This window comes from Martes martes (genome assembly GCF_963455335.1).
Source record: "Martes martes genome assembly, chromosome: 13".
In the NCBI taxonomy this organism is placed as follows: domain Eukaryota; kingdom Metazoa; phylum Chordata; class Mammalia; order Carnivora; family Mustelidae; genus Martes; species Martes martes.
The window spans coordinates 2,536,168-2,563,371 of NC_137901.1; the positions used below are offsets into that span (position 1 = coordinate 2,536,168).

At 54.1% G+C, this 27,204-nt stretch overlaps 1 protein-coding gene across 1 annotated transcript in view; it reads right to left on the minus strand.

Annotated features, from left to right (window-relative positions):
* The window catches only part of ZNF236 (zinc finger protein 236), a 104,861-nt gene that overhangs the window by 17,615 nt on the left and 60,042 nt on the right, over positions 1–27,204 (minus strand). Inside the window, exons 14-25 of the mRNA XM_080821676.1 lie at positions 25,804–26,051; positions 24,706–24,807; positions 24,091–24,242; positions 22,692–22,795; positions 18,653–18,804; positions 16,904–17,116; positions 14,299–14,581; positions 10,293–10,396; positions 8,202–8,567; positions 7,336–7,481; positions 7,002–7,242; positions 6,474–6,653 (exon numbers count right to left, since the gene is read on the minus strand). Of these exons, the coding sequence (XP_080677802.1) occupies positions 6,474–6,653; positions 7,002–7,242; positions 7,336–7,481; positions 8,202–8,567; positions 10,293–10,396; positions 14,299–14,581; positions 16,904–17,116; positions 18,653–18,804; positions 22,692–22,795; positions 24,091–24,242; positions 24,706–24,807; positions 25,804–26,051 (2,291 nt within the window). The remainder of the gene's footprint in view (positions 1–6,473; positions 6,654–7,001; positions 7,243–7,335; positions 7,482–8,201; positions 8,568–10,292; positions 10,397–14,298; positions 14,582–16,903; positions 17,117–18,652; positions 18,805–22,691; positions 22,796–24,090; positions 24,243–24,705; positions 24,808–25,803; positions 26,052–27,204) is intronic.

The window sequence follows — 27,204 nt, forward strand, 5'->3', positions numbered from 1 at the left end:
AAGCCTGCGTGTCGTTGAGCGGAAGTGAGTCCCGACACAGAGGTCCGTGGGGACACGAGCCTCAGCCAGTGCTGGGGTTCGCAGCTCTACACCAACGCTGTGTGAATGAGTGTTCAGCTCGGTTCCGCAATCAAGACATTTTCCACCAAGAGGATGGGGTCAGTTCAAGCAGAACTTTTATCCCCGAAATGGTCCAAAACCAGGTGATATGAGCAGGAAAAAATAAACTTTTCTTAAGCATGCAATGGAGTAACTAACTCAAAGCTATAATTACATTTCTTCAATATATAGCTCTTAATTATATAGAAAAGATTTATTCAAAGCTCCACAAACCAGTTTTCATTCTAACTAAATCCTCTCGGCCTGGAAACTGGTGTGAACAGGGGCACAGACCGCAGACTCTCTCCTTCAGGCCTCATCCAGCCGCTGTGAAAGCACGAGGCCTCCAGGGCACATCACAGAAATCCAAGTCTCCCTTCAGTTCATGGTTCTCCCTCAAACAAAGTCATCTCTAGGATCAGTAAATGCCTCACAGTCATCAAACCCAACACCGTCTTAAATCTTTGTCGGGACAAGTTTTCGTAGCTTCTGAGGAAATCTTAGTGATAATTTTGGAAAGTTTCATAAGTAGTTTAAAGGATGTGAGATCAGTTTCTTCTTGAGATAAAAACGTGGTAAGAAAGGCGTGTGTGATTGCTGTGGAGGGGCTGCGGGACAGGAGACACCTCGTCTGGCCATTCATCCCCAAGGACAAAGTGGGGAGAATGTCCTCCTTAATTATAAAACGTACCCCCAAATGGGAAATGTTAAGACTTCTGAGCTGCTGGGAAGTAAGTAACTGATCACACTTAAATCTAGAAGAAACAAAGGCTAAAATAAACTTACAAAGGAAGGAAAAAAGGAATTGTGGCTTTGCTTCACTGAGAGCATAACTCAACTTATTCATCAAAGCTGTATTAATAGTGGACAAAAGTAAGAGCAAAAAGATAATACCCACTTGAGATAAATCTCTTAAAAAGCTGTACTAAACCAGCCTCTGTTGGTAATGCCTTCTGCCTCTAGAAGTGCACTCACATCGAGTGTGACCACATCCTAGGAAAACCACGTGTGTCCCATCCTGTCGTGGATGTGGAGGGCCAGAGCTGTCCCAGAAGCAGAAAGCCTCAACCACATCTCGTGCCCGGAAAGAACTCCAGATGACACCAGCCACGGGCACCTTCGCTTGGCTCTGATCTAACTTTCCCGCACCAAGAGTTACTGCTCGACTGTCTCTCTTAGAAGACACATGTCTGGGGCGCCTGGGTGGCTCAGTGGGTTAAAGCCTCTGCCTTCGGCTCAGGTCATGATCCCAGGGTCCTGGGATCGAGTCCCACATCAGGCTCTCTGCTCAGCAGGGAACCTGCTTCCTCCTCTCTCTCTGCCTGCCTCTCTGCCTACTTGTGATCTCTGTCAAATAAATAAATAAAAAATCTTAAAAAAAAAAAAAAAGACATATGTCTAATCGCTAAGTCGTTTCCATTTCACTTCCCATGTGCTGTGGCTTGTAGCCCGGCCTGGGAGGGACTCTGACGCTCAGGAAAACATCGCCCTGCTAAGCTGCGATCTCTTGACCAACATTCCACCCGCGGGGTCAGCTCTGGTATTGAAACCAGTACCCGTGGAATGCACACGCCTCTAAAAACACCTGCCCACCATCACGGAGCCAGAGTTCAACGTATGAAGACTCTGTCCCCATAGCCAGGTTTACTCAGAGATGCCAAGGGGCCAGAATACAACGGACCTGCATCATAGAAAATTAACCCTCCATTTATAACAGCCCTTATTACATCATTAAACATTTTAAATTATGAGCTCAACTTTCATTTCACTGAATTCCTTGGAAAAACATTTTAAATAAAGCAGCAAATCAAGCTAAAGGAAAGAAGTATCTTCCACTGGCTCGGAGACAGCGGGTCTGAAGGAGAGACAATTCGATCAGGAGAAAAGGGGATGTTTGTGGTGTTTACAGAAACGTCAGCGTGTGGTCCACAGCGGCCTTAGGGCTGCTACTTGGAGCTCCCGCTATGTGGAGAGACCCCATCCCCAACTATGACGGGAGACTTCATCGCTACATGTGGCAGCGACGCACGAGGTCCCACACCCCGCGTCCAGCTGCCCAGAGGACGGCAGAGCCCTCGGAGCGCGTGCGCTCTGCACCCTGATCAGAACACCTCCCGCTCTGAGCGACGTCAGCTGCTGCACCAGCAAACAGCCAGGACCACCAAAGTAACAGAAGAAAACCACTCCATTTAAGCTAAAACACTTGAAACTCCACTGTCTTCCCATCCATTTGCCAAGGGCTCCTTAAAGAGGTCAAGCTGAGCTTCCAGAAGACGCGGGATTGCAGCACGGCCGGCCGGTACGGTCTCCAGGGAAGTGGGCCGGGACAGCTGGATGGAGCCCACGACCACCACCCACGCTGGCCACGAATCACAGAGACCACAGATGCAACGGAAACATCACAGGCCAGGAATCCAGGCCAGGCTCTGCCAACACAGGATTCTGACAAAGTCCTTAACCACGCAGGCGCCCGGGCACACATCAGTAGACGAGAGGGGTGGACAGGAAGCTCCTCCACGTGCCAGTGCCCTCCTTGGACATGCCAGCCCGCCTCAGCTCACGGGCCTCTGGTCGGCATGGCACCGCCACTCGGGACAGACGCTCCCACTCTCACAGAAGCCGTCCCCACCAGGTCGGTGCCCTGTGACCTACGACCTGCTGTCCTCTATCTGTCGTTACTGCCACATTTCACGATGCTTTACACGTTCTTCAGTAATGTCTCTGCTCTGTCAGTTTCTAGGGTTCAAAATGCAAAGGGACCGTGTCTGTCCTGCTCAGCGTCACACCCGCAGATTGAGTACAATTCTTACCACACAACACACTTACAGTCTTTTGCGGAAGAAATGAATTACGGCTTAAGAAAGCATTTCAAATAAGCATGGGAAAAACAGGCTTTCCTGTAGCTACAAATATATCTAAAAATGAAATTTTTCTCAAAAAATGACAGAGCTGGAAAATAAGAGGACTAAGAAATGAATAAAATCCCTACAAGATAAAGACAAGGAGACAGACCTGTCATCGTAACCGCTGATGAGTCCCTGTGAATCTGTAACTTACTCTTCCGGAACTCTTTTGCTTTTATTTGTCGAAGTCTAACTTCAAAACCTTAGTAAGATGCCTTTTGAACTCGTCCTGTGGGCTGGCGCCAGGCGATTCTCGCTGCAGGGCACAGGGCCACGAGCTCGGCAGGTCCCCACGCAGGTGGCAGGAGGCAGCTTGGACTTGGGGGCCCCCCAAACGCCCTCGCGCGTCACCACACGGTGCCTCGTCCCCTCGTCAGCAGGACTCGCTGGTGGAGGGCTCTAGAGAAATCTGTGTCCCAGACAGACAGACGAGCGCACGTCCCTGGCGGCGGAACGCGGCGACACAGCAGTCGTGAGAGCGGCCAGGGCCCGTCCCTGGTGCTGCCGCCCGGCTGCCCACCTGAGCAGTTCGGTGTGGTGCCCTATGCGCGCGGCTGGCCGCTGCCTCGGGCTGGGGAGGCCCCTGCAGACGGGCCGCTGGCTGCCGAGCGCACAGCCCTGTGCTCCTCCTTCATTGCTTCCGCCAGCGCTGTGCTGAGTAAGACGTTGACTTAGACGGAATCAATACTGGGATACTGCAGAGTAATTCGTTAATCCACATCCTGGCAAGCGGGTTAAACATACAGGAACATCCTGGTAAAATGCGACCTGCTTCATTCACAGTAATATTTACAGAAGAGAACGAGAAGACCATGAAACAGTTCCCTGGAACGACAGGCTCTGTGCCCGCCCCTAAGCTGTAACGACTCCGAGGTGCCCCCGGAGAGTTCTATGTTAACTCGGGACTCAGGAACTTCAAATTACATACTTTGTTGACCAGAACTTACACTGAGTTGAAAATACTTCCACACGCGGGAGACAGAGCCGGTGTGGCAAACGTGTGGGTGACGTGGATCGAAGGGACGTCAAGAAACGATACCAGAAGCCCCCTAACCTCCCACCACAGGGGCTCGGGGAGGCAGCAATGCCGCAGCTCCTGGGTGAGGGTTCTGTGCACCATGGCCCTCAGGGCTCACGCGTGCCTGGGGTGCACGCCCACCAGGGGCACTGGCCTTGGCTTCTAAGCCTGCGCACGCCGGCTCCCGCAGCCTGAGCACTCAAACGCTGGGACCAGCCTACGGCGCACGCCCAGGAGAGCTGGACGACCCGCGGACGTGTCCGTGAAACCCACACGCGGTGCTCTGGGAAGACGGGACACAAACGAGTTACTTTAAAAAAAAAACCTGCCGTCAAGTTAGGCATAAGCAAGACGACTCTGCGAGACTGGAGGGAAACGCATCAGAAGACGAGGGGCGCCGCACTCGGCTGTGCCGTCCGCGGCGTCCTCAGCCCGCTCTGCAGAAACGAAGTGAGAAAGAAGCCGGGCGTGCGGGCCTGGGCGAGCTGGAGAACACACGACTCTGACCAGCAGCAGAGCATCTTCCGGAGGCCTGGCCGCAGGGTCAGAGGACGTGGGTATCGCTTTATCGCTTTTCTGATTCTCTGCGGAAAAGTGCCTGAGGTGCCAAAGAGGGCTTTGGTACAGACAGAGGAGCCTGAGGCCTAGTCGTGCCTTTGACCCGAGGTTCAACTTCTTTCTCGTACAACCTCTGAACTACTGAAAGCCACAGAGCTCGGCTGAAGTGATAACCCCTTCGTGGCACAGACAAGCCCGTGTGATTGCGCACGCCAGCGGAGGAGACGACCTCTTACAAAGTCACTAAAAATCCTACCTAGACACTCTCGACAGGTGACCACAAGCTCGACGTTTCCCCACAGCCTTTTCAGCACGAGGGACGGAGGCACTGACGTGTGAGTCACCGGCTCTCACGAGCTCAATAACGACGGCGGAGGACAAGAAGTCTCAAGCCCGAGGTCTGCGCGAAGCTCAGGCCATCAACTGATCTAAAGATTTCCCTCAGGATAAGCCTTCACAGCAATTTTTTTTTAATTAGTTAAATTCATCTCCTTACTGTTTTGAAAATACTAATAAGCAATAAAATAACTACACGATCAGTGACAGGAACGCGTGGGAGAAAGAGCCGCACCGTCCAGAAGCCGCAGCGCACAGCGTGAGCCGTCAGCGAGAAGCCTGCGCTCTGGGCCTTCTGCACGGGACGAGCGCGGCGCCCACACACCGACAGCACACAAGAAACATTAGTTTGCTCAAAATAGCTTCCTTAAAAATAAAAAAAATATATTAAAGTTCAGATACATACAACGAAAGCAGGAAGGTGACCGAACTACACAAAACTGAAAGTTAATGTCTGCCGCCTGACGGCATCCAAAATCACTCTGTGCCACTCAAAACCAAACTCCATCCAAGAACAGGTTTGAGTTTGTCAGATACAGTAAAAGAAATAAAGACACTCCCTAAAAGAGAAAGCTTTTGGTTTCCTTCTGAGTAACTCCACTTTCCATCGCACTCACACGTTTCGCAGAAATCTCCCTGAAAATGAGTCTGTTGGCCTGGCCTGCTCCCCTGGCCAGGTCGGCCCGGCGTCTGCCCACCGTTACTCCTCGTGTTTTATGGTAAAATGCTCCCACGTCCGCCATCATGCCCTCTTCTCCAGGGACGGCGTTTTGCCTCTTAGCAAAATGTCCTTATCTTTAATGACAACCTCATAAAAGATTGCTAGAAGGCTTCAAGAAATTAGTATTAAACGCCTTAATATTTGTACAAGCACTAGAGTAGTGCCTGGCACGCAGAAGGGTCACACAGATTGTTGCTAACTTCACCAAAGAGCTAAGGGCCACAGGGCGAAGCACACGGACAAAATTCACTGCGGGCTGAGCCAGACGAGAACGTGCGGAGGGAGGTCATGATGCCGAGCACAATGCGATCGCGACTGCCCTGGCACCAGGACGCCTTCACTTGGTAGCTGACACACAGGACTGGTTTGCCAAGTTCAAGCTCTCCTGGACGGTATTTCCTACCTGTTTACACACTTCTCAGCACACTTAGCACTGTCCCACACAATCCTGCAGAATTCCGAGGAGGGTAAGCACCTAGAATGTGCCCGCACACCCATCATCCCAGTCCCAAGAAGCTGCGCCGTCTGCCGTCTGTGGACCAAATCATGTGCGACGGGACAACAGACTCGAGCCGGAAGGACGTGAGGGGCTCTCGTTGTTAGTTTCTGGTGTTAGGTTTGAACTGTGACACTCTCTCACTAAACCTGAATGTCTTTCCCACATTTATTACAAAAACTTACCGAGCACTGGCTTTATGCTAAACTCAATTTTGCAAACGAGAAATCTATACATATACGTACGTATGTGTAGGTGCACATACATACACACACACACACATAAGAACAAGGTATGCTCAAATCGCAGGGAAGAGGAGGTTTAAAATGTGAAGGGACTAACCAGAGATGGTCAGGGTGATCTCCTGGGGAGACCCCGAGGACGACGCAGCGGTGGGACCGGCAGCCTGCGCCAAGACCTGGCTCAGACTGGAGTTGTTAATGGTCAGGGTGATCTCGTGGGGGCCGCTGGAGCTGGACACCAGGCCTTGCGATGTCATCACCTGAGAGAGGTCTTGAGTCCCTGGTCATCATTACAAAACAAAATAAGGCTTGACTTTAAAATAGAGTAATTTTCTCCTTCTTTATATTAAAAATAATTAGTGAAATTGTTATTTCAAAAGAAGATTCAAAAGAAAACATCAGTCATCTCTGATTCCCTCGTGCAGAGAGAGGTAAGAGAAGCTTACGGGGAAACCGGAAACCAGCAGGACCACGGGAGCAGGTGCAGGCGGTGATCTACGCACGCAGGGGGGACACACACTGCGTGTCGCCAGGGAAGCTTACGTAAGCTTGGGACGTCAGATGTGCGCCGAGCCTTCCAGAGACGGGAGGGGCGGCGGTGTCGTAACTGCCCATGGCGCTCACTTACCACCGCTGCTGGTGGTCATCACGGGGTCCTGCTCTGACAACGGGCCGATGGTCAGACTGGCCGACGTCACGGTGGGCTGTAAGGACAGGCCGGGGATGGGCTGGATGACGACGCTAGCGGGGACCGTGCTATCCTGGGTCTGAAGAGAGCCGTTCTGGGAGGCCAGGCCGGGCTCCCCAGGCAGCTGCTGGGTGAGCAGGCTGCCCTGCTGTAGTGTTTGCTGCAAAATACTCGGGTCGATCTGCAAAGCAACCGAGATCCTCGTCACGGCACGTTCACACTCACGTGGGGCTCTGACCCCTCGAAGCCCCAGACACCACGGCATGCGCCCTACCTGGAGCGTGATGTTATTTATGCTGGAGGCATCGATGCCCGAGATCTGCACATTGGGGCCGACCAAGTTGGCGGCCAGTTGTAACTGCACGCCCTCCAAGGTGGTCAGGCTCCCGTCCGTCAGGGACACCGTCCAGTCGCCGCCGGCTGCAGGGACACCACGAGGATGAGCTCCTGACAGGAAAGCAGCTCACCTGCATTTGGGGCTTTTTATACACCTAAGTCCTACCTACCCGTTACCATGACCCGGTCTACGAGCACCGCTATTTCCTCCACACCACACACGCACCTCGGCTAATTCAACACAAAACATACCCTCTGAACTGACAACAGTATTAGCCACCTTATACACCCAGAAACAAGGCTCAAAGACATTACAGACTAATTAGCCCAGGATTTATAACAGTAACTAATATGTTTTTTCAGGCTTTAGTCACTCCCCAGGTCACCTACAGGGAAAGAGAGCCCCAAGGCAGGTCTGATAGCTAGAAACAGTCACTCTATGTAAATCCACTCTATGTAAATCCCTAAATGGCTACAATGTCCCACTTTCCGAGCACGAGGTGACCCAAGATCAGTAAGAGAAGTGTCCTGTGTTACGTACACTGCTCTAGAGGGGTATCGGTGGCATCTCACTGTGACGTCTGGGAGGATGATGACAAAAACACACATTTAAACCCAGCAAGAAAAAGCTAGAACCACCGCCAAGGCGCTCCAAAGCCAATGCCATGAAAGGAAGCGGCGGAAACGGAAGGGTCACTCGTCGGAAGGACGACGCCGCAGGCTTCCCGACTGCCCATACCGGGAGCTTTCGAGGAGGAGGCACATCGCCCTGCCCCCAGCGGGGTCCCCTCACCCCGGGCTCACCTGACACGGAGGCGGGAAGGACGGCCTGGCCCACCAGCCCCGGCTGCAGCACGCTCTGCTCGAACTGCCCCGCGAGAACCGAGTTGTTCATGATGAACACGTTCGGGTCGGCGGACGTGGGACTGAGCAGGTTCACGGGCTGCAGGCCTTCGGACGAGCTCCGGGCCGCCGGCTTGCGGGCTTTCTTCGGGTCGGGCTTGTAATGGAACTGCATGTGCGTCTTCCTCCGGCCCGACGTGCGGAACCGCAGCTCGCAGTGCGGACACTTGAAAGGCTTGGCCCCCGTGTGCAGGCGCATGTGCACCTTCAGGCTCCCCTTCGTCGAGAAGGCGTTGCTGCACACGTGGCAGCTGAAGAGCTTCTGACCTGCGGGAAGGCCGGCCAGGGCTCGGGGGGCTGGCGACGCCGCACCCGCAGGGCTCGGGGGGCTGGCGACGCCGCACCCGCAGGCACCCGGAGTGCCAACCCCAGGGGCCCGCGGGTTGAGGGCGAGCCCCGTGCTCCCACAGGACGCCCTGCGAGGGACAGAGAGCTCTGCAGAGATGCCGAAGTGAGCCCGCGGCCCACACTGCGAGCCTTGCGCTGTCACGGTGCTTGGACGCCCGCAGCACGGGGGTGCCACCACCCACCCAGAGCCTCGGCGGCAGCCAGCCCCACCACGTTGTCACCCGCCCCTCGGTGCACAATGGGCACGGCCGTGTCTCAGCACCCCTCACGCCCACACCGGTGGACAGAGGCCTGGAGCCACGGGCCGGCACACACGCTCAGCCCCCGAGACTCACACGCTCTTCCTGCGCCCGGGATGTGACAAAGGCCATGGACGTGGACCTGCGTGCCCTGTCCCCCACCTACTCTGCCTCAGAGAGGCTCTGAGAGGACGAGAGCATCCTGGTTCTCTGCTTCCCTGTATGGCTCCCGGAAACCAATACTAATTTTCACTGACCAGGGCGGGCACACCGGGACTCACCCCGGAGGGGGGCCTGCTGTCCTAACCTTGCTCACAGGCCCCAAAGGTCACCCAAGGAGCCCAGCGTGGAGGGGAAGGCCTGAAAGGCGTTCCTCACGGAGACTTTCCTTCCTGTGGCTTATGCGTGGCAGCCAACCCTGAATCCCGTGTGTGTGAGTCATCCTGAACACTGCTGGCACAGGCCGTGCGAGCGACTGTCCCCCCACCAGACCTGGGATGCTGAGCAGACCCCAACTGGTCCTCGGCAACTCAGCATCACTCAAGAGAGACAGACTCTCAGCGCCCAACTAAGTGACAGAAACACTGCCTGCAGAAGGGACACGCTATGTTCACGTGTCTACTTAATTCCAAATAGTGACCTATCAGAAAAGAATCACGGGGCTTTACGTAAATGTGTGGAATTTCTTATGAACATTTTTGGTCAATTCTATGGGTAACCAAAAATTAAGAATGTAATTTAGTTTGAGAGCCACAATCCTCTACCATGTCCCGAGTTCACCACGTGCCACTTCCTAGGCGATAACTTGAGGCTCAGAGGAGCGGCTCGGGAGGGGACACAGAGCTCCAACCCCCAAGGTGCGGAGCCTGCCCCCCAACCACAGGGATGCCCTGTGCACAAGAAGCAAAGCCTCGACAGGCTTTCATTAGGACAATTAATTCACCTTTAGCTCCTCAAATGAAACGAAGGGAAAAAAACGGCCATTGAAAACCGGACGGCAATGTTTTCCCTTTATGACATTTCTGCCCACGTAAAAAAAAAATTACCTGTGAACTGTAATGAGATTTGCATTTGCTAAATCCCCAGATCTTGTAAAACCTCAACAAGCCAAATCTCTTTGGCCTAAATGAGACTAAGAAGCAATTTTCTTAACAAGGGGTTTGAGTCTGACTAAAGTACAAGACAGCGCACAAGCTGGCATCTGAGACCGAGCTCCCTCTCCCCTGTGTCACCTGGGTCATACTCCCCAAGTCAGGAATCAAAAGTCCTCGTACTCTATTTCTTCGTGGTTCAGGATTTTTAAGTATTCTATGATCCCAAAAGTACTTCTGTGGGCAAGATACCTAGGAACAAATCGAAAACGCCACCGTAAGGCCCCTACGTGTGACCCAGGCGCTGTCCTTACCTGTGTGGGTCTTCACGTGGCAGTCCAGAGTCGACTTCACAGTAAAGCTCTTCCCGCATTCGTCACACTTGTATGGCTTCTCTCCAGTGTGGATCCGAACGTGCCTAGCCAGAAAGCACTTGCCATTAGAAAGCATTTATAATGAAGCATTTTTCATTTTAATTTTACATCCAGTTACACACAACCTCATAACTACCCATAAAATGAAAATTATGTGTTAGTACAGGCTGAATAAATTTGGCCAAATAAAACCTTTAATCTTCACTCTACACAAAAACACCACAAACGAATCCAGAAGAAAACAACAACAACAAAAAAAACCCTGCAAGACCGATGAAAACAGGGCTTTTTAAAAAACCAAACAGTGCTTCTCAGTTGGTAAGAAGACGAGAAAGATCACAGTGGAAGAACAGGCAGCGCGCAGCTTACAGAAGAAACACACGTGGCAGAAAACCCCGCGGAAGGGTTTGGCCCACACTCAGCATTTAAAAGAGCAAATTAAAATGGTACCATTTCCCCCATCTGTGCACTGAGGGCCTGGTCAGGGAGCATTCAAGACCGATCTGCGTAAGAGGCACGACCTGTCCAGACGCCAGCTGGCGTCTGTCAGCACCGCCCCCCCACACACACAAGTGCACAGGGATGCACACTCGGCAAGGTGCTGGTGCGGTGCTCACATGGTGCTCTGTGGTGCTCACGCGGTACTCAGGCAGTACTTGTATAGTACCCTGTGGTGCTCATGCAGTACTTATATAGGACACTGCAGTACTTGTACACTGCTCGTGCGGTGCTCGGGCAGTGCTTGTATAGTACCTTCTGGTGCTCATGCGGTGCTCATGCAGTACTATATAGTACTCTGCAGTACTCATATAGTGCTCTGCGGTACTCAGGTGGTACTCATATAGAGCCCTGCAGTGCTCACGTGGTACTCATGCAGTACTTGTAGAATACTCTGCTGTACTCGTATAATGTTCATGCAGTACTTGTATAGAACTCTGCAGTACTCATATAGTGCTAATGCGGCACTCACATAGTACTCTGTGGTGCTCACGCAGTGTTTGTGCAGTACCTGTATGGTACTCTGCAGTACTCACATAGTGCTCATGTGGTACTCGTATAGTATTCTGCAGTGCTCATAGTGTTCACGCAGTGCTCGTATAGTACCCTGCAGTGCTCATGCCATATTTGTATATTACTCTGAAGTACTCATATAGTACTCTGGAGTACTCATATGGTGCTCACGAGGCGCTTGTATAGGACTCTGCAGTACTAGTAAAGTGTTCTGTGATACTCGTGCGGTGCTCGTATGGTAACCTGCAGTGCTCATATGGTGCTTGTGCAGTACTTGTATATTACTCTGCTGTACTCGTATAGTGCTCGTGCAGTACTTATATAGTACTCTGCTGTACTCATATAGCGCTCTGTGGTACTTGGGCAGTGCTCATATAGTACCCTGCAGTGCTCACACAGTGTTTACACAGTACTTAAATAGTACTCTGCTGTACTTGTATGGTGCTCGTGCAGTGCTTGTATAGGACTCTGCAGTACTCGTACAGTGCTCTGTGGTACTTGGGCAGTGCTCATATGGTACTCTGTAGAGCTCACACAGTGTTCATGCAGTACTTGTACAGTACTCTGCTGTACTGGTATAGTGCTCGTGCAGTACTTGTATAGGACTCTGCAGTACTCATACAGTGCTCTGTGGTACTTGGGCAGTACTCATATGGTACTCTGTAGAGCTCACACAGTGTTCATGCAGTACTTGTACAGTACTCTGCTGTACTGGTATAGTGCTGGTGCAGTACTTGTATAGGACTCTGCAGTACTCGTACAGTGCTCTGTGGTACTTGTGCAGTGCTTGTATAGTACTCTGCAGTACTCATATAGTGCTCGTGCGGTGCTCGTACAGGACTCTGCAGTACTCGCAGGGTGCTCTGTGACACTCATGTGGTGCTCGTATAGTGTTCACACGGTGCTTGTATAGTACTCTGCGGTGCTCATGTGATACTCATGCAGTGCTCATACAGTGCTCTGCAGTAGTCATGCGGTACTTGTGTAGTCTTACACAGAATTCGTGTGGTACTTATATAGTGCTCATGCAGTACTCGTGCAGTATTCATGCAGTGCTCACACAGTACTTGCACAATGCTCATGTAGTAATCGAACGCGGGGGAGCTAAATGCTCATACTAGGGTGTCATGGGATAAATTTTGGTATTCCCCTAAAACATTACACTACATCACCATTAACAGGAAAGTAATGGGAGTGCAAGTACTGACAAAGACGTCTAAGACCCAATGATAGGTAAAAATTAGTCAAAAAATAAAATCACAGAACTTGATGTTGACATAATATGTGGACATTTCCCAAACCACTAGGAACCTGCTGCCGGGCTGTGTGTGGGGAACAGGAAGGGCTGTTTCTCACCTGACGGCCCGTGCTCTGCTTCTGTTGTTTTGCTCTGCTACGCTCTCGGCCCGGCAGCTAACGGGACAGGCTGAGCTCCCCACAACTTTCAGATGCAGGACAGAACAAGAGGCTCAGTCAGCCGTGAGGCCGTCCTGCACTCCGTGTCGTGACGCAGACACATTCGCATGTGTGACGACGGAGCGGTTTCTCACCTTGACCCTGCGTCCCAGCGGGCTACCCTGGGCACCACCCACAGGCCTCTCTCCTGGCAGGGGTCCAAGGTGCGTGGATCCCCACAGCTTTGTCCCCACCATCTCCACACAGGCGGCCCTGGCCCTCAGGACATTCTCATCTGGGATTCCCACCAGTCCCTCATGGTAACCGGCTCTCCGCACCAGCTGCCCTGTGCACTCCCCTCCTGGCGCCCCTCCTACCAGGCTGCACTCCTACCTACAAAGCACTCCAACTCCTTCACAACGGCGCCTGGCGCTCTCCTCGCTGTACGCTTTGCTAACTCCCCAGCCTCAATGGCACTCCTCACATCTGGGGGAGCCCAGAAGGGACACTGCCAGCTCCCTGTGGACTCACCCTAATCCCCCCTCACCCACCTCTCCATCACCCTCACTGGCACACCTCCCACCCCACGTGGAAAGCAGAAGGCAGGCTAGCCGTCACCTTCTATGCTCACTGGACACGCACTGCCAACCCAGGCGCCACTCTGCCACCAGCCTCTGTTTCCGCCCCCCCACCCCCACCCCACCGCGTGGAAGGTCCTGAGAGCAGCCTGCTCCATCACCCACCTCGAAATCCCAAGTGCCCCTCCCTGCGCTGGACTGCCCTACACCTTCATCCATCAGCTCCCTCCTAGGCAAACGCTCCGAGCCCCATGTGGCGCTGCTGGGTGATGCACTACGGCCCACATCTTCACCCCAGGCTGTGTCTCCCCACGGCTCAGGGTCCTGGGCTCCTGCTCCTCACGGTCCTGCTGGGCTTGACCTCACCCTAGTTGCTGCTATCGGGCTGACTGGCCCTGATCACAGGCTGCCTCATGGCACCGTCGCTGTTCACCCGGAGTGTGTCTGTGCCCCCACTCCCCACGTGGACCAGCACTCGAGGGGCAGCGGGTCCCTGATGGGGTCTGCAAGCCTACACAGCTTAGCACCGTGTCGTCCTCAAAAAATAAGTCATTTTCTTTCTCTTTTACCTACAGTAGCCCCCCCATCCGCAAGAATGATCCGAGACCCCCAGGGGATGCCTGAGCGCAGACATACCAAACCCCACGTATGCTGTTTGTCCTGCACGCACGTGTACTTAAAGGTTGAATTTCTAAAGTAGACACAGTTAAGAGTTCGACTATGATGCTGCACGTTCAGACGCGCCCACGAGCCACACACAGAGCACCGCATTCTCACCCATGTGCCCAAGGAGCCTGAACAGACGCCCCCGAATCAATGCCGCACTAGCACCAGCGCTCCAGGAACCGCGCGGCCTCCCGGGAGGCACCTGCTTCAGACGCGGACCTCCCCAGCCTCGCGGAGGTGACGGAGGCGCCCATGGACGCCGTCTGCGGACGCCGAGAACAGCGCGGCCGCCTCACCTCACCAGGTCGCTGGGCTTCTTGAAGCTCTTGGGGCAGTAGGAGCAGCAGTTGGCGAACTTGGGCTCGGCCTCCAGCTCGGCCTGCCGGTCCTTCATCTCGCTGATGCGGTCCTTCTCGGCCGCCGACTGTACCAGGACCTGCTCCGAGACGGTGGCACTTTCCTGTGGCCGGATCTTGGCCAACTGCGCCGTCTCCTCCTCCGTGAACGTGATGACCTCGGGACGAGCCTTGCGAGAGGCACTTCTGTCAGAGTTATCCTCCTCCTCCTCCAGACACACATCTACACAAAATACAGGAAAAGGATCCAATCCTAATGAAAAATGAAGTTTCACAAAACAAGTAAAATGCAACCAAACAAGTCTGTAGGGTTTCAAGTAGGTTACTCAGTGACGCTCTACTCAGGACGGAAGAGTCTCCTTCCCTCCACTAGTCCACGGGGAAACCGAGCAGAGACCCCAGAAGGGAGCAGTACACCTCGGCCGCCTTGTCACAACAGTGCCAGACTGAGGAGTGGCCCGGCAGAGAGCCCCGAAATCACCGGTCCCCAGCATCCATAAACACAGACACTCGCTGACCACTATGGGCAAAAACTGAATCATCACATAAAGGAAACCAACAGCCTGAGACAGAAGACAGAAGCAGTAAATTCACAAAAAAGCCTATTTAGTTACCAAGAAAACCCTTAAAACACAGACACTTAGGTATCCGCTCAGTGGGACGTACAGATGCACTTACACTGGTTAGGGACAAGGAGAAGGTGCTGTTGGATCCGACAGAAGGGAAAGCAGCCGGCTGGGCACGGGATGGCAGAGCGGCACAGACGGCAAGAAAGCAAAGAGAAAACTCAACAGAAGCACTAAGCGGCCAATGGACAGTGGCCAGCAGCACACTTGGGACGAGAGCTACTGGGATGTCTCTGCTAGGATAAAGGGAGAGCGACAGGAGGGAGGGAAAGAAGGAAAGAGAGGGGCCGGTGTGGAGAGGGAAGGTGGGCTGCAGAGGAGAGAATAACATCTGGGAAGATTTGGGGCCGTGGGGCGCACGGCCCCACCGACACAGATAATGAAATGTGGGGAGAAAGTCTGAGAACCCAATCCATGCGGTGGGGCCATGGGAGGGCAAAGGGCCGTAAAATGGAGGACAATATGCAGGGACAGAACCCCATGGTGTCGGACCACACGGGCTCACCACCCTCACACACGTGACGGACGTCAACCCTACGACGTGACGCTAGGGCTGCGGCGGCTCTTCCTCAGTGACCCCAGAGGGGAAAACACCACAACAGATTACGGGGGCTACCACCCGCGCAGCCCAGGGCAAGGCCGCCACGGGAGCCCCCAGCCGACCCGCCGGCAGAGCTGCGACGACGTGAGGGGCCCTCAGCCGACGGGAAGGACGCGGCCCTCGCGCCGGAGGCCGCGGCATCTTGTGAAGGCGCCCGGCACCACGGGGCTCCGGGATCGGCAGCTGCGTCCTACGTTCTGAGTCACTGCGAGGGCAGCTGCCGTCTCCTCCCGGACTTCACTCACCCCATGACAAAAGGGGAAATAAAGGCTTCACGAGGAAGGATGAGGCTGAAGAGGCGGCGCTCTGTCCTGACAAAGCCCAAGAGGTCAGAAACACCTACGGGGAGTCCACGAGAGCCGCCGCTCTGCAGGGAAGCCCGAGCTGTCCCCATCTGCGGGCAGGTCAGGCACGTTTTAAACACATTTTCCCCAAAATGTAAGAACAAGCTAAAGGGCTCTCACATCGCCGAGCACCCCAGGAGACAGCTGTGACCTTGAGGCCGGGGTGAGCAAAGAGCACACGGGGGTGAACAGCCCAGGACAGAAGCCAACCAGCCGCCAGCCTTCCGACGGCTGCGAGCGCGCCAGCCCGACGCTCACACCCTTGCCTCATCCCACTCAGTCCACAAACATCACGCACCAACTGTGTGCACACAGTCAGGCCTCACACTGGGGACAGACCTCCGGCAGGATGGGACACCAGTTGGGGGACAGGACTCAAATGCTGCGTGGTCCACACAGACAACGGCACGTTCCTAATCCTGGCATCTCACCCGTGGGATGTGCTAGAGAGAGGTCCCTCTGCCTCAGGGAGGACTGCCCTTACCAGGGGGAGGGGGCGCTCTCAGAGCGTCTGACCGAGCCGGCCGAGATACTGCCATGCACCCCCGGGCCGGTGCAGGGGCGCAGCCTTCCCTAACGGCTGGCCCTCGCCGGCTCTGGGACAGGCTAGACAGAAGGCCCACGTCCACCCAGTGGGAATGACGAAACGGAGTACGATGGGCTTCCCCGGAGCCCCTGGAGCCCACGTCCACGACAGACACCAGCGGAGGGAAAACTGAGGGGACCGCCACCAGCACGGGCAGCCGGGCAGCCCGAGTCCCTGCTTGTCAACAAATTATCGTGTCGGCCTCCAGGCACGTCTGCACGGCTGCGGCGGCCGGCCGGGGGTGTGGCGACCGGCGAGACGGATTCCTGCTCTGTCCCCGCTGCTCCCTTTCCAGAGAGCACGGCCTGCAGTCACGGTCGGGAAAGCAGCTACTTTTCACCATGACCTGCTACAATGTTTCAGAGCGTCAAACCGAGGCGGGCCGTACCTCCTCCGTCCGCATCCCCCGCGGCCGCCACAGCAGAAGGGACGGCCTGGTGCCTCTTCATGTGCTTCTTCCAGTGCGCCGCGGTGCGGAAGCCCTGCTCGCAGAACGGGCACTTGTAGGGCTTCATGCTCATGTGCGTGGCCATGTGCCGGGTGAGGCTGCCGTTGGTGGTGAACGACGCGTTGCACACGCTGCAGCTGAACGCCTTGACTCCTGTGACACGGAAACACCGTCAGTAACCGCATCTCATTGCCGCAACATCGTAAGTCGTCGGAAGCAAACAAGGACACGTTCGGTAAGCCACGAGACCAGACACCATTTATCTGCCCTGGGCTTATTCTGGGAAGTGGATGCAGCATGTCTTACGACTAATTCGCTCGTGGAATTAAAGCCACTGCTCTAAACAAACCCCAAGTTCTCTCTGCCCCTCTCTGCCCCCTGTCTTTGACAGTCCAGCGGGTGACACGTTGTGCATTATGTCCTAGAAGGTTTTCTGAAATCCGCTCACCGTTCCCATGGCCGCTGACATGGGAACCACCGCCAACACCGGTGCGGCTGCACTTCCCAATCCACCATCCGAGAAGGCCGTCTCTGCTCCAGACTGAAGGCACAGAGGACACCCTGACTGTCTAAGCACCTCGCTGACCGGCCATGGCTCCCTGTCCAAGTCGCACGGGCTCCTCTGCCACGGGGAGCGAGGACTCCCTAGAAGGGCTTCCAACCGGCCCTCGTCGGACCTGCCTTCTGCCTGGCCTCCCAGGGCCTGTGACCACCAGCTGCAACTAACCCTGCAGAGCCTGCCCTTGCTCTGTGGTATGTTTTTATTTTTAAATATAGCCTTACACAGACACACGGATCTTACATACATTAATACAGGGAATAAACACTCTGAATTTATTAAACAGATAAAAGTAACATATTAAAAACATATTTAACTGCAAGTCATATTTCTGATAAAGAATATATTAAAAACTCTTTAAACAACTCAACAACAAGATTGCAAACAATCTTATTTAGAAATGACACAGGATTAGAGGAGGTGCTTCTCCACACGCACGTAAAAGGAGGCCCCGTGTCCTCAGCCACTAGAGAAAGGCACGTGAAGCCCACGAGCGGACACCGGCGCTCTCTCCCAGGGAGGGTCATGGTAGAAGGGACCGACAAGGCCAAGAGCTGACCAGAGCGTGAAGCGGGAGCCCCCACCCATCGCTGGCGGACATGTAAACACGGCAGCCACTTAGGAGAAGAGTCTGATCAACTCAAAGGTTTGAACAGTCACCCAAGCCGCTCTAGTCGCAAAGAGAAAACGGGAGCACGTCCGGCAAGCGGCACACACGTGTTCACAGCAGGAGGACCCCGTGCGCCCAGAGATGGGAACCACTCCAATGCCCCACGGCGGACGAGGGAGGAAGGGAAGGGGGTCCATCCACACCACGGAACACCGCCCTGCTCCACCAAGGGGCGGCGAGCCGCCTCCAGGGCGAGGAGCCCTGGACACATGCTCCGTAAAGGAAGCCGGATCCGCACGTTTGCACGTGGACGGAATGTCGGAAACATGCGCTTCCGGAGACGGCAGCAGCCCCCTGGCTGCCCAGGGCGGGGCCTGGAGGGGACACGGGGAGTGAGTGCTCGCAGGTCCAGACCTGCTTCTGGCTGGGACCGGCACGTGCTAGAATGAGGCGGGGGTGACAGCCGCAGCCCACCACCGCCACACTGCAACCCACACACACCCCGGCGCGAGGCAGTGACCTGTGTGTGTCTTCTCGTGCGACTTGAGGACCCCGGAGGAGACGAAGCCGCGCCCACAGAGCTTGCACTTGTAGGGCTTCTCCCCCGTGTGGGACCGCACGTGCTGTTTCAGGTGGCTGGACTTCTTGAAGCCTTTGCTGCAGTACTCACACCTAGAGACAGCACAGAGAGCACACGCGTCAGTCCGCAGCACAGGCGCAGGCGGGACACGGGAGGCGCGGCGAGAAGGTCTCCACCGGGATCACTGAACCACCAGGCGTGACTGTCACAGAGGCAAGGTGTGCTCTCCAGCATTTAAGAAATGACATGACAGCAATAATAATTTGTTAGATCAAGTTCTGCTCAGGGCATCTGAAGCCTGAACCCTACTTTACTATTTCATTATCAGTAAATCCTACACCAATCCCAGGAGGCATTACTATCTGACTAATCAGAAACTAACAAGAAAAAACTTTAGTACACACTATCTTCTTTAAGTCGTATGACTTACGACTGTGAAAACCTTCCACTGCCTCGGGGTCAGAATCACTCCTGAGTCCAGACACGTGGAAATGCCAATTCATATCCTCTTTAGGTTTATAAAACACTTGACAAAACAGATTTTCCTAGAGCTATTTTTTTTATTTTTTTTTAATTTTTTTATTTTAATAAACATATAATGTATTTTTATCCCCAGGGGTACAGGTCTGTGAATCGTCAGGTTTACACATTTCACAGCACACATCATAGGCCATACCCTCCCCAATGTCCATTTCCCCACCACCCTCTCCCGTCCCCCCTCCCCCCGCAACCCTCAGTCTGTTTCTTGAGATTGAGTCTTTTATGGTTTGTCTCCCTCCCAATCCCATCTTTTCATTTTTTCTTTTCCTACCTCCCCCCAACCTCCCCGCATTGCATCTCCACTTCCTCATATCAAAGAGATCATATGATAGTTGTCTTTCTCCGATTGACTTATTTCGCTAAGCATGATACCCTCTAGTTCCATCCACGTCGTCGCAAATGGCAAGATTTCATGTCTTTTGATGGCTGCATAGTATTCCATTGTGTATATATACCACCTCTTCTTTATCCATTCATCTGTTGATGGACATCTAGGCTTCCTACAGCTATTTTTGAATAACATGTAAATGTACAGTGTCCTCTTCCCCTAAGTTACAGAATATTTTAACATCACTCCACGGATGAAATAATTACAAAGTATTTCAAATTTCTTATTCACATATTATTAAAAACTAAAAACAAGATTCAGAAATCTTTTCCATTTCCCAGTTCGAAGCTGTAGGAGGACGTTAGTCACGTCCCAAACCACCGTCTCTGGGACCAGCTATCTGCACAGGGCAGCCCGCGCCGGCTAACGTCCACGCCGAACCAGAAACTGACAAACGGGAAATACATTTCGAAATCTCACTCTGTGACACATGCCTGGTCTCGTGAGGGCACCCCCAGAACCAGAAGAGCAGCCGACAGCACTCACGGGCTGACCTAAGAGAGAGAATGCCGCAGACGAAGCTGGGACCGGTTCTGGTCCACACGGCAGCAGGAGAAAATCACCTGTCTGCAGAACGGAGCGCGTCAAACTAAACTGTGTGATGTTTGCTGAGAAACACCCTCTGAGGCTCATGTCTACGAGTTCAAACCGGCCAGCAGCGCCAGGACAACGGCCAGCAGTCCCATGGAGAGACGGCCACCCTCGGAGGACAGTCCAAAGCAAGACCGTCCCCACCTGCCCCCAGCCGGGATCCCACCACAGGACCAGGCTCTGCCCACGGAGATGGGGCCCTTCTCTGCCTCCGAAATGCTACTTCCCCTCTCCTCATGGTCGCCCCCACCCGCTCTGCTGACCACACAGCTCTTGTCCCAAAGTGTCCAAGGACAACCCAGATCACGGAATGCAACCCTGAGGACACGCTCTCCCTGGGAGCCGCCACGTCGGGAGGACATATGGCCTTTAGCTGCTCCGTCGCAGTGCAGGGGATGCCCAGGGAGATGAGGGGACGCCCCCGGCCGCCAAGGGCAGGGTCCACAACAGAGCCCCTCGGAGCCCAGTGTCCAGGAAGCACAGCTCAGGGAGCTTCGCTATTCTCTACTTTTGTCATAATGGTGAGGCAAACGGTCCAAGTATAGTGAAATTATAGGCTGCCGGTTCATGTCTTGGGGAGGACCCCTGATCTCTTTGAGAATCCTAAGAAAGTGACCCACCGTCTCCTCAAACAACACACACGCAACCCTCCCTCGAGGCCGGTCCACTCCCACCTCACCTGCCACTAAGTGGCCACGGTGCGACCTCGGAGCGCCTTCCTTTTCTGATGGACACGCATCCCCACGGCCTTAAACAGAAGCCGGTATACGGATAGCTCCCGAGCGCGTAATTCCAGCTGGACCTCTCCCCTTAATCCCAGCCTGGCAGACAAGCCAAAATGACACCTGTTCTCCAATATCAACTCTGACGATACAAAACCAAGTCTGGTCGGCCTTAGCGCCAAAGCCTGCTCCCCCGAGAGTCTCCCCCTTCCTGGGGCAGCAATTTCTTCCTTCCCGTTGCTCGGGTCACCTCCTCTCACAGAGACACCTGTTAGAAAGGCCCAGACGGTGGGTCCCACCGTTTGGCCACTCCCCAGGACGGCAGCACCTGCCTCTGTCAGCTGCCACACAACACCAGGCACCCCCCCTGCTCTCTCTGGCCCCACGGCCCACAGCAGGCCCCCGTCTGCCATGCACCTCACTTACTCATTTTGCTCCCGTCTTCCCACTAAAACGCAGACTTCCGAGGACCGAGGGTTTCCTTCTGCTTCGCTCACTAACAGAGCCTTAGTGGTCGGCATATCACGGGTTCTTAACTATTACTAAATAAACGCATGAAGGACGCAAGCCTGTAAGTCCACCGACACCCAGGCAAGGGTCACAAAGGAATCATGAGAAAACATTAGATCCATCCCACCTGAAAATACCAAAACTGCATCCCAGCTGAGCGATAGCAAGCACGTCCTTGCTGGGCGGACAAACGTGGGAATAAAACACGAGGGCAGTCTCAGAAACCCAGGAGCCCATCTGTGCATATCTCCCTCAGACTCCATGGACTCCCCCCAAAGTAGGAACCCCTGCACTGACACAGTTTTGTACCTGCAAGCTCATGACAATCTCAGGAAAATACACTTCCAAAGGCAGAAAAGCTGCGGTACGAGAACACCAGTTCAACGTGCTAGAGATCTCGCCCAAGGAACAAGTCCGGTGGAGTCACCCCGCCTCTCAGACACCAGACACTTAATGGCGTTAGCAAAGTCAGCCAGTTTTAAAAGCCTCAGTTAGGACTGCTTGTTTGATGTAAGAGAGCTCCCCATTTTTTAGGAGTAACTGTGAAGTACTTTTTGTTAAATGGCTTTGGAAAAAATTATTAGATTTTCAAAAGTATTTTAAGCAAATAAAATTATTAAACTATTATGAAGCCAGGACTATCTCAAGAAAGTACTCATTTCGTTTCTCATAGGAGGCATACAGCGGTATTCAGTTTTGTAAGACTAAGGGGATCTTATTCACTGTGGACATGCACGTCCCGGAGCGAGCAGGGGCAGGAGCCTGTCGCCGTGTGCAGCGCGCTCCACATGCCCCGGGACACACAGGCAGCAGAGGGCGAGAGGTTTGTGCCGCTGACGGAGCAGGTGCACGGAGGACAAGCAGGTGGACTTAAAAACCGTCTCTGCAACCCCGTGTGCCTCAAGCCGACAAGGAACCTTGAAAAACAGGCGCACAGTGAGTGTCAGTTACTTCTGAGAACGTGGCGACGGGAAGCCACGACACAGCACGCTCAATGTCCAGGCCGCAGCCTCCCAGCCTTGTCCTGTCCCTAAATGGCTGCAGAAATCTTAGCAAGGGAACCTCTTTGGTCTCCGATCCTTTCATCACAATGAAATGGGGACAACGGGGGCCCCGTTCACAGTTTCTGAGAGAGGCCGATCCCACAGGCCTGGAAGGGAGCGCACGCACCCTGCACAGCCGGGCTAGCAACGCCCCGCGGCGTCAAGCTGTCTGTGCAAACGGCTACCTGTAGGAGCGCCGGCTCTGGTCCTCCCTGTCCTCCAGGAATTGGGGACGCTGGGTCTGCAGCTCCAGCTCCTCCTGCGACGGCTCTTGGATCAGTCGCGTGGTCTAAAATTTAGCAGAAGTAGAAAGCAGACGACCTGAATGTCTACAGATAGAGGCAGAACAACAAACAGCTAAGAGTAAGCCATTTACAAGCGCAGGTTCAAAGGAGAAACTCCAAGCAGCTCACTGTAAGCATCTGACTAGACAGACAGTAAAAGTCATTCATAGCAATGTCATTAAATACTTGTTTACTTTCCGTCAATTTGCTTGAATACAAACTTTGGCCAAGCATGAACCGGAACTCTCCGTATTTTTTATAGATCTGAGTAAGTGACCCCTCGGCTGCTCTCCTCCTACTGAGAGTGAACACAGGCCTACTGCGTCGCTTGTCACACAACCACGGGGAGACAAAGCATGTTGTCCCCACCGGGAGCAAGGGCCCGTCAGTACCACGCCTTCCCGACGCAGGTGCGGCGAGCCGGTGACCACAGCGGGAGAGGACACGGATGCTCACTGGACAGAGGGAAGCGGACCTTTAGGGCATGCACAACATGCCCAGGACCGAACAGCGGAGAGCCCACCCAGGTGCACGTCTGCTCCCCTGACATCGTGAGTGAAGCGGAGGGCTCCACTCTACTCCAAGCACTGGGCGGGCAGCGGCCTCAGGGGGCTCTGGGGCGCAGGGCAGCCACCACGAAACGGCATGCTGCCCACTGCCGAGACTCCACCGCCTTCAGCACCGGAATTATGTGGCTTTTACGCTAAGAGAAGTGCGCTAGGATGTTCACTGAGGTTCAGGCCTGCCCCTCAGAGAAGCTCCAGCACTGACGCTGTTCTGTCCCAATGGCGGCTTGTAAAGAAAGAAAACAAGTGACGGGCCAATCATTTCACTACTCATGAAAACTCTCCCAAAATGGGAAAATCAAAACCAAAACCAAACTTAAATGTCTCCAACTAGAGTGAGTAGAAATTTTAAATGACGTGTTTATTCATTTTTCGTATGCCAGCACCCCTTGTATTTCCATTCTAAGATTTCAGATTCCACCCATAAAAACACTCAGGTCGTGTCACTAAAGCCACATGATACCCTCCACACGTGACTACACAGCACTTTCCTGACTTTCCTGACTTCTAACCCAAAGGTCAGATCCCTCCTCATGGGACTGAAATCTCTAAGTAAAACGTAATGTCTGATGGGAAAAGTCGTGTACGTGAGCATCTCAGCCTCCCAGCGGACGCAGTCATGTGGCCACGAGACGTGAACAGGCCCTCCGAAGTGTGCCAGGCCTGCGGAGGACAGAGCCGGCGAGAAAAGATCAGGCCCACCACTGCCACGCGCCCCTTCCGTGGACACTCACGACATTCACCGCGTCAGAGCCGGAGACCGGCAGCAGGCTCTGCTGGTGGAGGCCGCCGGAGAGGGCCTGAGATTCCAGCGTGCTGGAGTCCTGCAGCTGCTGGACCGGGGCGAACGGGGGCTGCTGGCCGTACGTGTCCGTCACGGTGAAGCCTGGAACAAATCAGAAAAAACACGGGCTCGGCAAGAAACACTCTAGTCAAGCCAAGAAAACACCCAAAAAGCTGCTTTTACAAATAAAGACTGCTACCTTCTGCGGGGGGTTAGCCCTCGCCAGCAGGCTCTAAGAACGTCTGCTCGCGGGCAGGAGCCCGCGCCCAGCACTCACCCCAGCCGGCCACAGGCTCACAGACGTGCCGTCCACACGGCGACCCCACCGTCCTGACCTCCACCCGGTCACCGTTTCTCAGCCACAAACTACGTGCTGAATGGTCATCGAAGGGGCTTTCCAGACACCCTGAGCGGACCCCACACAGCCCATGTGCACACACACACACACACGCAGCCCGTGCGGAAGGTTATGGGGCTGGAGACCAAACACTGCAGAGGGGCCTGCCGTAGAAGGCCCCCGACCCGGGGACAGCCCCGAGACGCCTGCGCGGGACCCGCCACTGACCCTGCGACAGGCCGGCTGGCTCGAAGGACTGCTGTGGAGGGGCTGGCTCTTCAAACTGGTCCATGTGTGCCGGGAGGGCGGGCGGCGGAGCCACGAACCTGTCTGAGACAGAAACAAGGACGGACAGGGATTCACACACTTCCGAGGAACTTCAGGCTACCCACTCAGTCCACCCACACGGGGACTCTCGTGAGTTTCTAAGAGTTAGCCTCCTTACTCGGAAGAGAGTAGGGGGACATATATATATAGTACAATATATATATGCATGAGTGTATCATATTTATAAATTATTAACTATATATTCCATAAGTTATATGTTCATAAACATATAAGCACTTACGTATTTACATCTACAATATGTATTTGTGTATGTTTGTCTAAATATGTAACTTTATATATAGGTAAGTAGTACGTACAGTGCATCTAATTTATGAACACACAGTTTACAGACGGGGTAGAGTGGAGGCATGATGTTTGTACTTCCAGAACACCCCACTTCACGGTTCAGCCTCAAACTCAGACATGCTCTCCAGGGAGATGCCCTGAGTCCGAGGACACTCAAGGACTATCCAGTACGATCTGGGGTGGGCGCCGCTCCAGGCAACGCAGCAGACAGAAACCACCCAACCCCGCTCAGGCCTAAGCACACGTGGGCCTTCCGTACCAGCAGACGCAGCCGGCCGGCCCACGGTCTGTGAGCGGGCCTGCTCGGGGCCACAGGCGGCCTGCGGGGATGCGCCTCGGCCGTGTCCCCACGCTCACTGTCTACAGTGGGACGGGCACCTCTGCAGCCAGACTCCGCCGACGAGGACAGCAGCGGCTGGATGGCTGCGGGCCGGGCACACCGGCGCGTAGCCCCACACGGCGCAGCTACGGACAGACGGAGGCTGGCTGGAAGGGAAGCTATTCTCGACACAGGACGTGCAGGAGGTCCTGTGTCTGTAACTCCCCACCCCAGCAAACTCCCTCTCAGGTGGACACACAACCAATGGGGACTCAGACAGTCAGAGACGAGAGACACCCAGACAGACCGCGTGAGCGTAACCGGCTGCACGGCCATGCGGACCGTCCTAGCGCTACGACCGGAGAGATATTTGCCTTCATCAGCTCCCAGGGGCTGGTGCGCCAGCGGCTGACCCAGGCCTGCGTCTTCCGTGCGCACCACCTGCTGCGGCTCCAGGTCCAGCATGGCCTCGGGGTGGGCGGGGCCGGCTGCCTCCCGCAGCTGCTCGCTCTCCATCCCCACCTGCATGTGCGTCGAGACGTGCACGCTCGGCTGGTCCCCGGCGCCATCGTCCAGCGAGGCGGCTTGCTGGTGCTGCTGGAGCTGCTGGGCGAGCTCGTATCTTCAAAACATCAACGACAATCCGCACGGTTAGGTGCTGTCAAAACCCACATCCATGAAGAACTGCTGTGCCAGCCGCCCATCATGAGACAACATTCCAGAAAAGCATTTCATTTTGGAGCCGGGGCGGCAATCCAGTTGAAATGAAATGCTATTAACAATTCTGAAGAAAAATCAAGTTCCCTGGACTCTGAGTGCTTTCACCGACGGTAGGGGCACGAAAGCAGCAAAGGGAGGGGGAGGACAGCACACTCCAGAATATTTAAGATGTAAAAAGAAAATTAAAAAGACACCGTATGTCTCAAAGTAAAACTGCCCCAGGTCAGAATTAAAATTAAAACTCATTCTGCAATGAGTTAAAGTGAAAAAGAACTGAGCAAAATAAGACAGGGCCTCTACGGACCGATTTCAGTATCATAAACAAATGTGGAGCGCAGACCGGGACAGAGTCCTGCGACCTGCTGTCCCTCACGGTCTGGGGCCACAGACCCCTCAACGAGCCACGCTCTACTGGGTGACAGAACACAGACCAGGAGGCATGTACGTGGCTCCTCCTATTTTCTGCGAAACCATGTCCGTGTCAGTACCGCTGTTGCATACAGCAAATGCATCCAGGACATTTCCATCAAGGTCGACAATTCATATTTCAAAGAGAAAAATAAACAGTGAATTCAGCGAATGAGTCAAAGAACTTAAACAAAGCAGCTCCCACAATTACCTGACGAACATGCTGCTCGGGAGGGACCAGTGCCGCTCTACGGCACCAGGGTCAGACGCAAACACATTCCACCACTCGCCAGATTCCAGAACCTTACAAATCTGCCCACCTAGAACGCCATTCTTAGTTCCAAACAAAAGCTTTCGTCTTCATTTTCTAGTATCCGAAACAGTCACCTCTCAGCTACTTTTACTGAATAAGGGGGACAAATGTAGTAGAAACACCAGGTATGAAAACGTACACGGTGCCCCCTGGAGTCAGCAGTGTCGGCCCTTCACCCTGGGCTTCCCCACGACCCCCGACAGGGCAGCAAGGGCGCCTTGCACGGTAACTTCTCTGCACTACTGCCTTCTATACTTTCACCACTTTCTATACTTTCACCTTTTATGCTTATTTGTAATATAAGTACGTGTGGTATTTTAGGGATTCCCAGCCC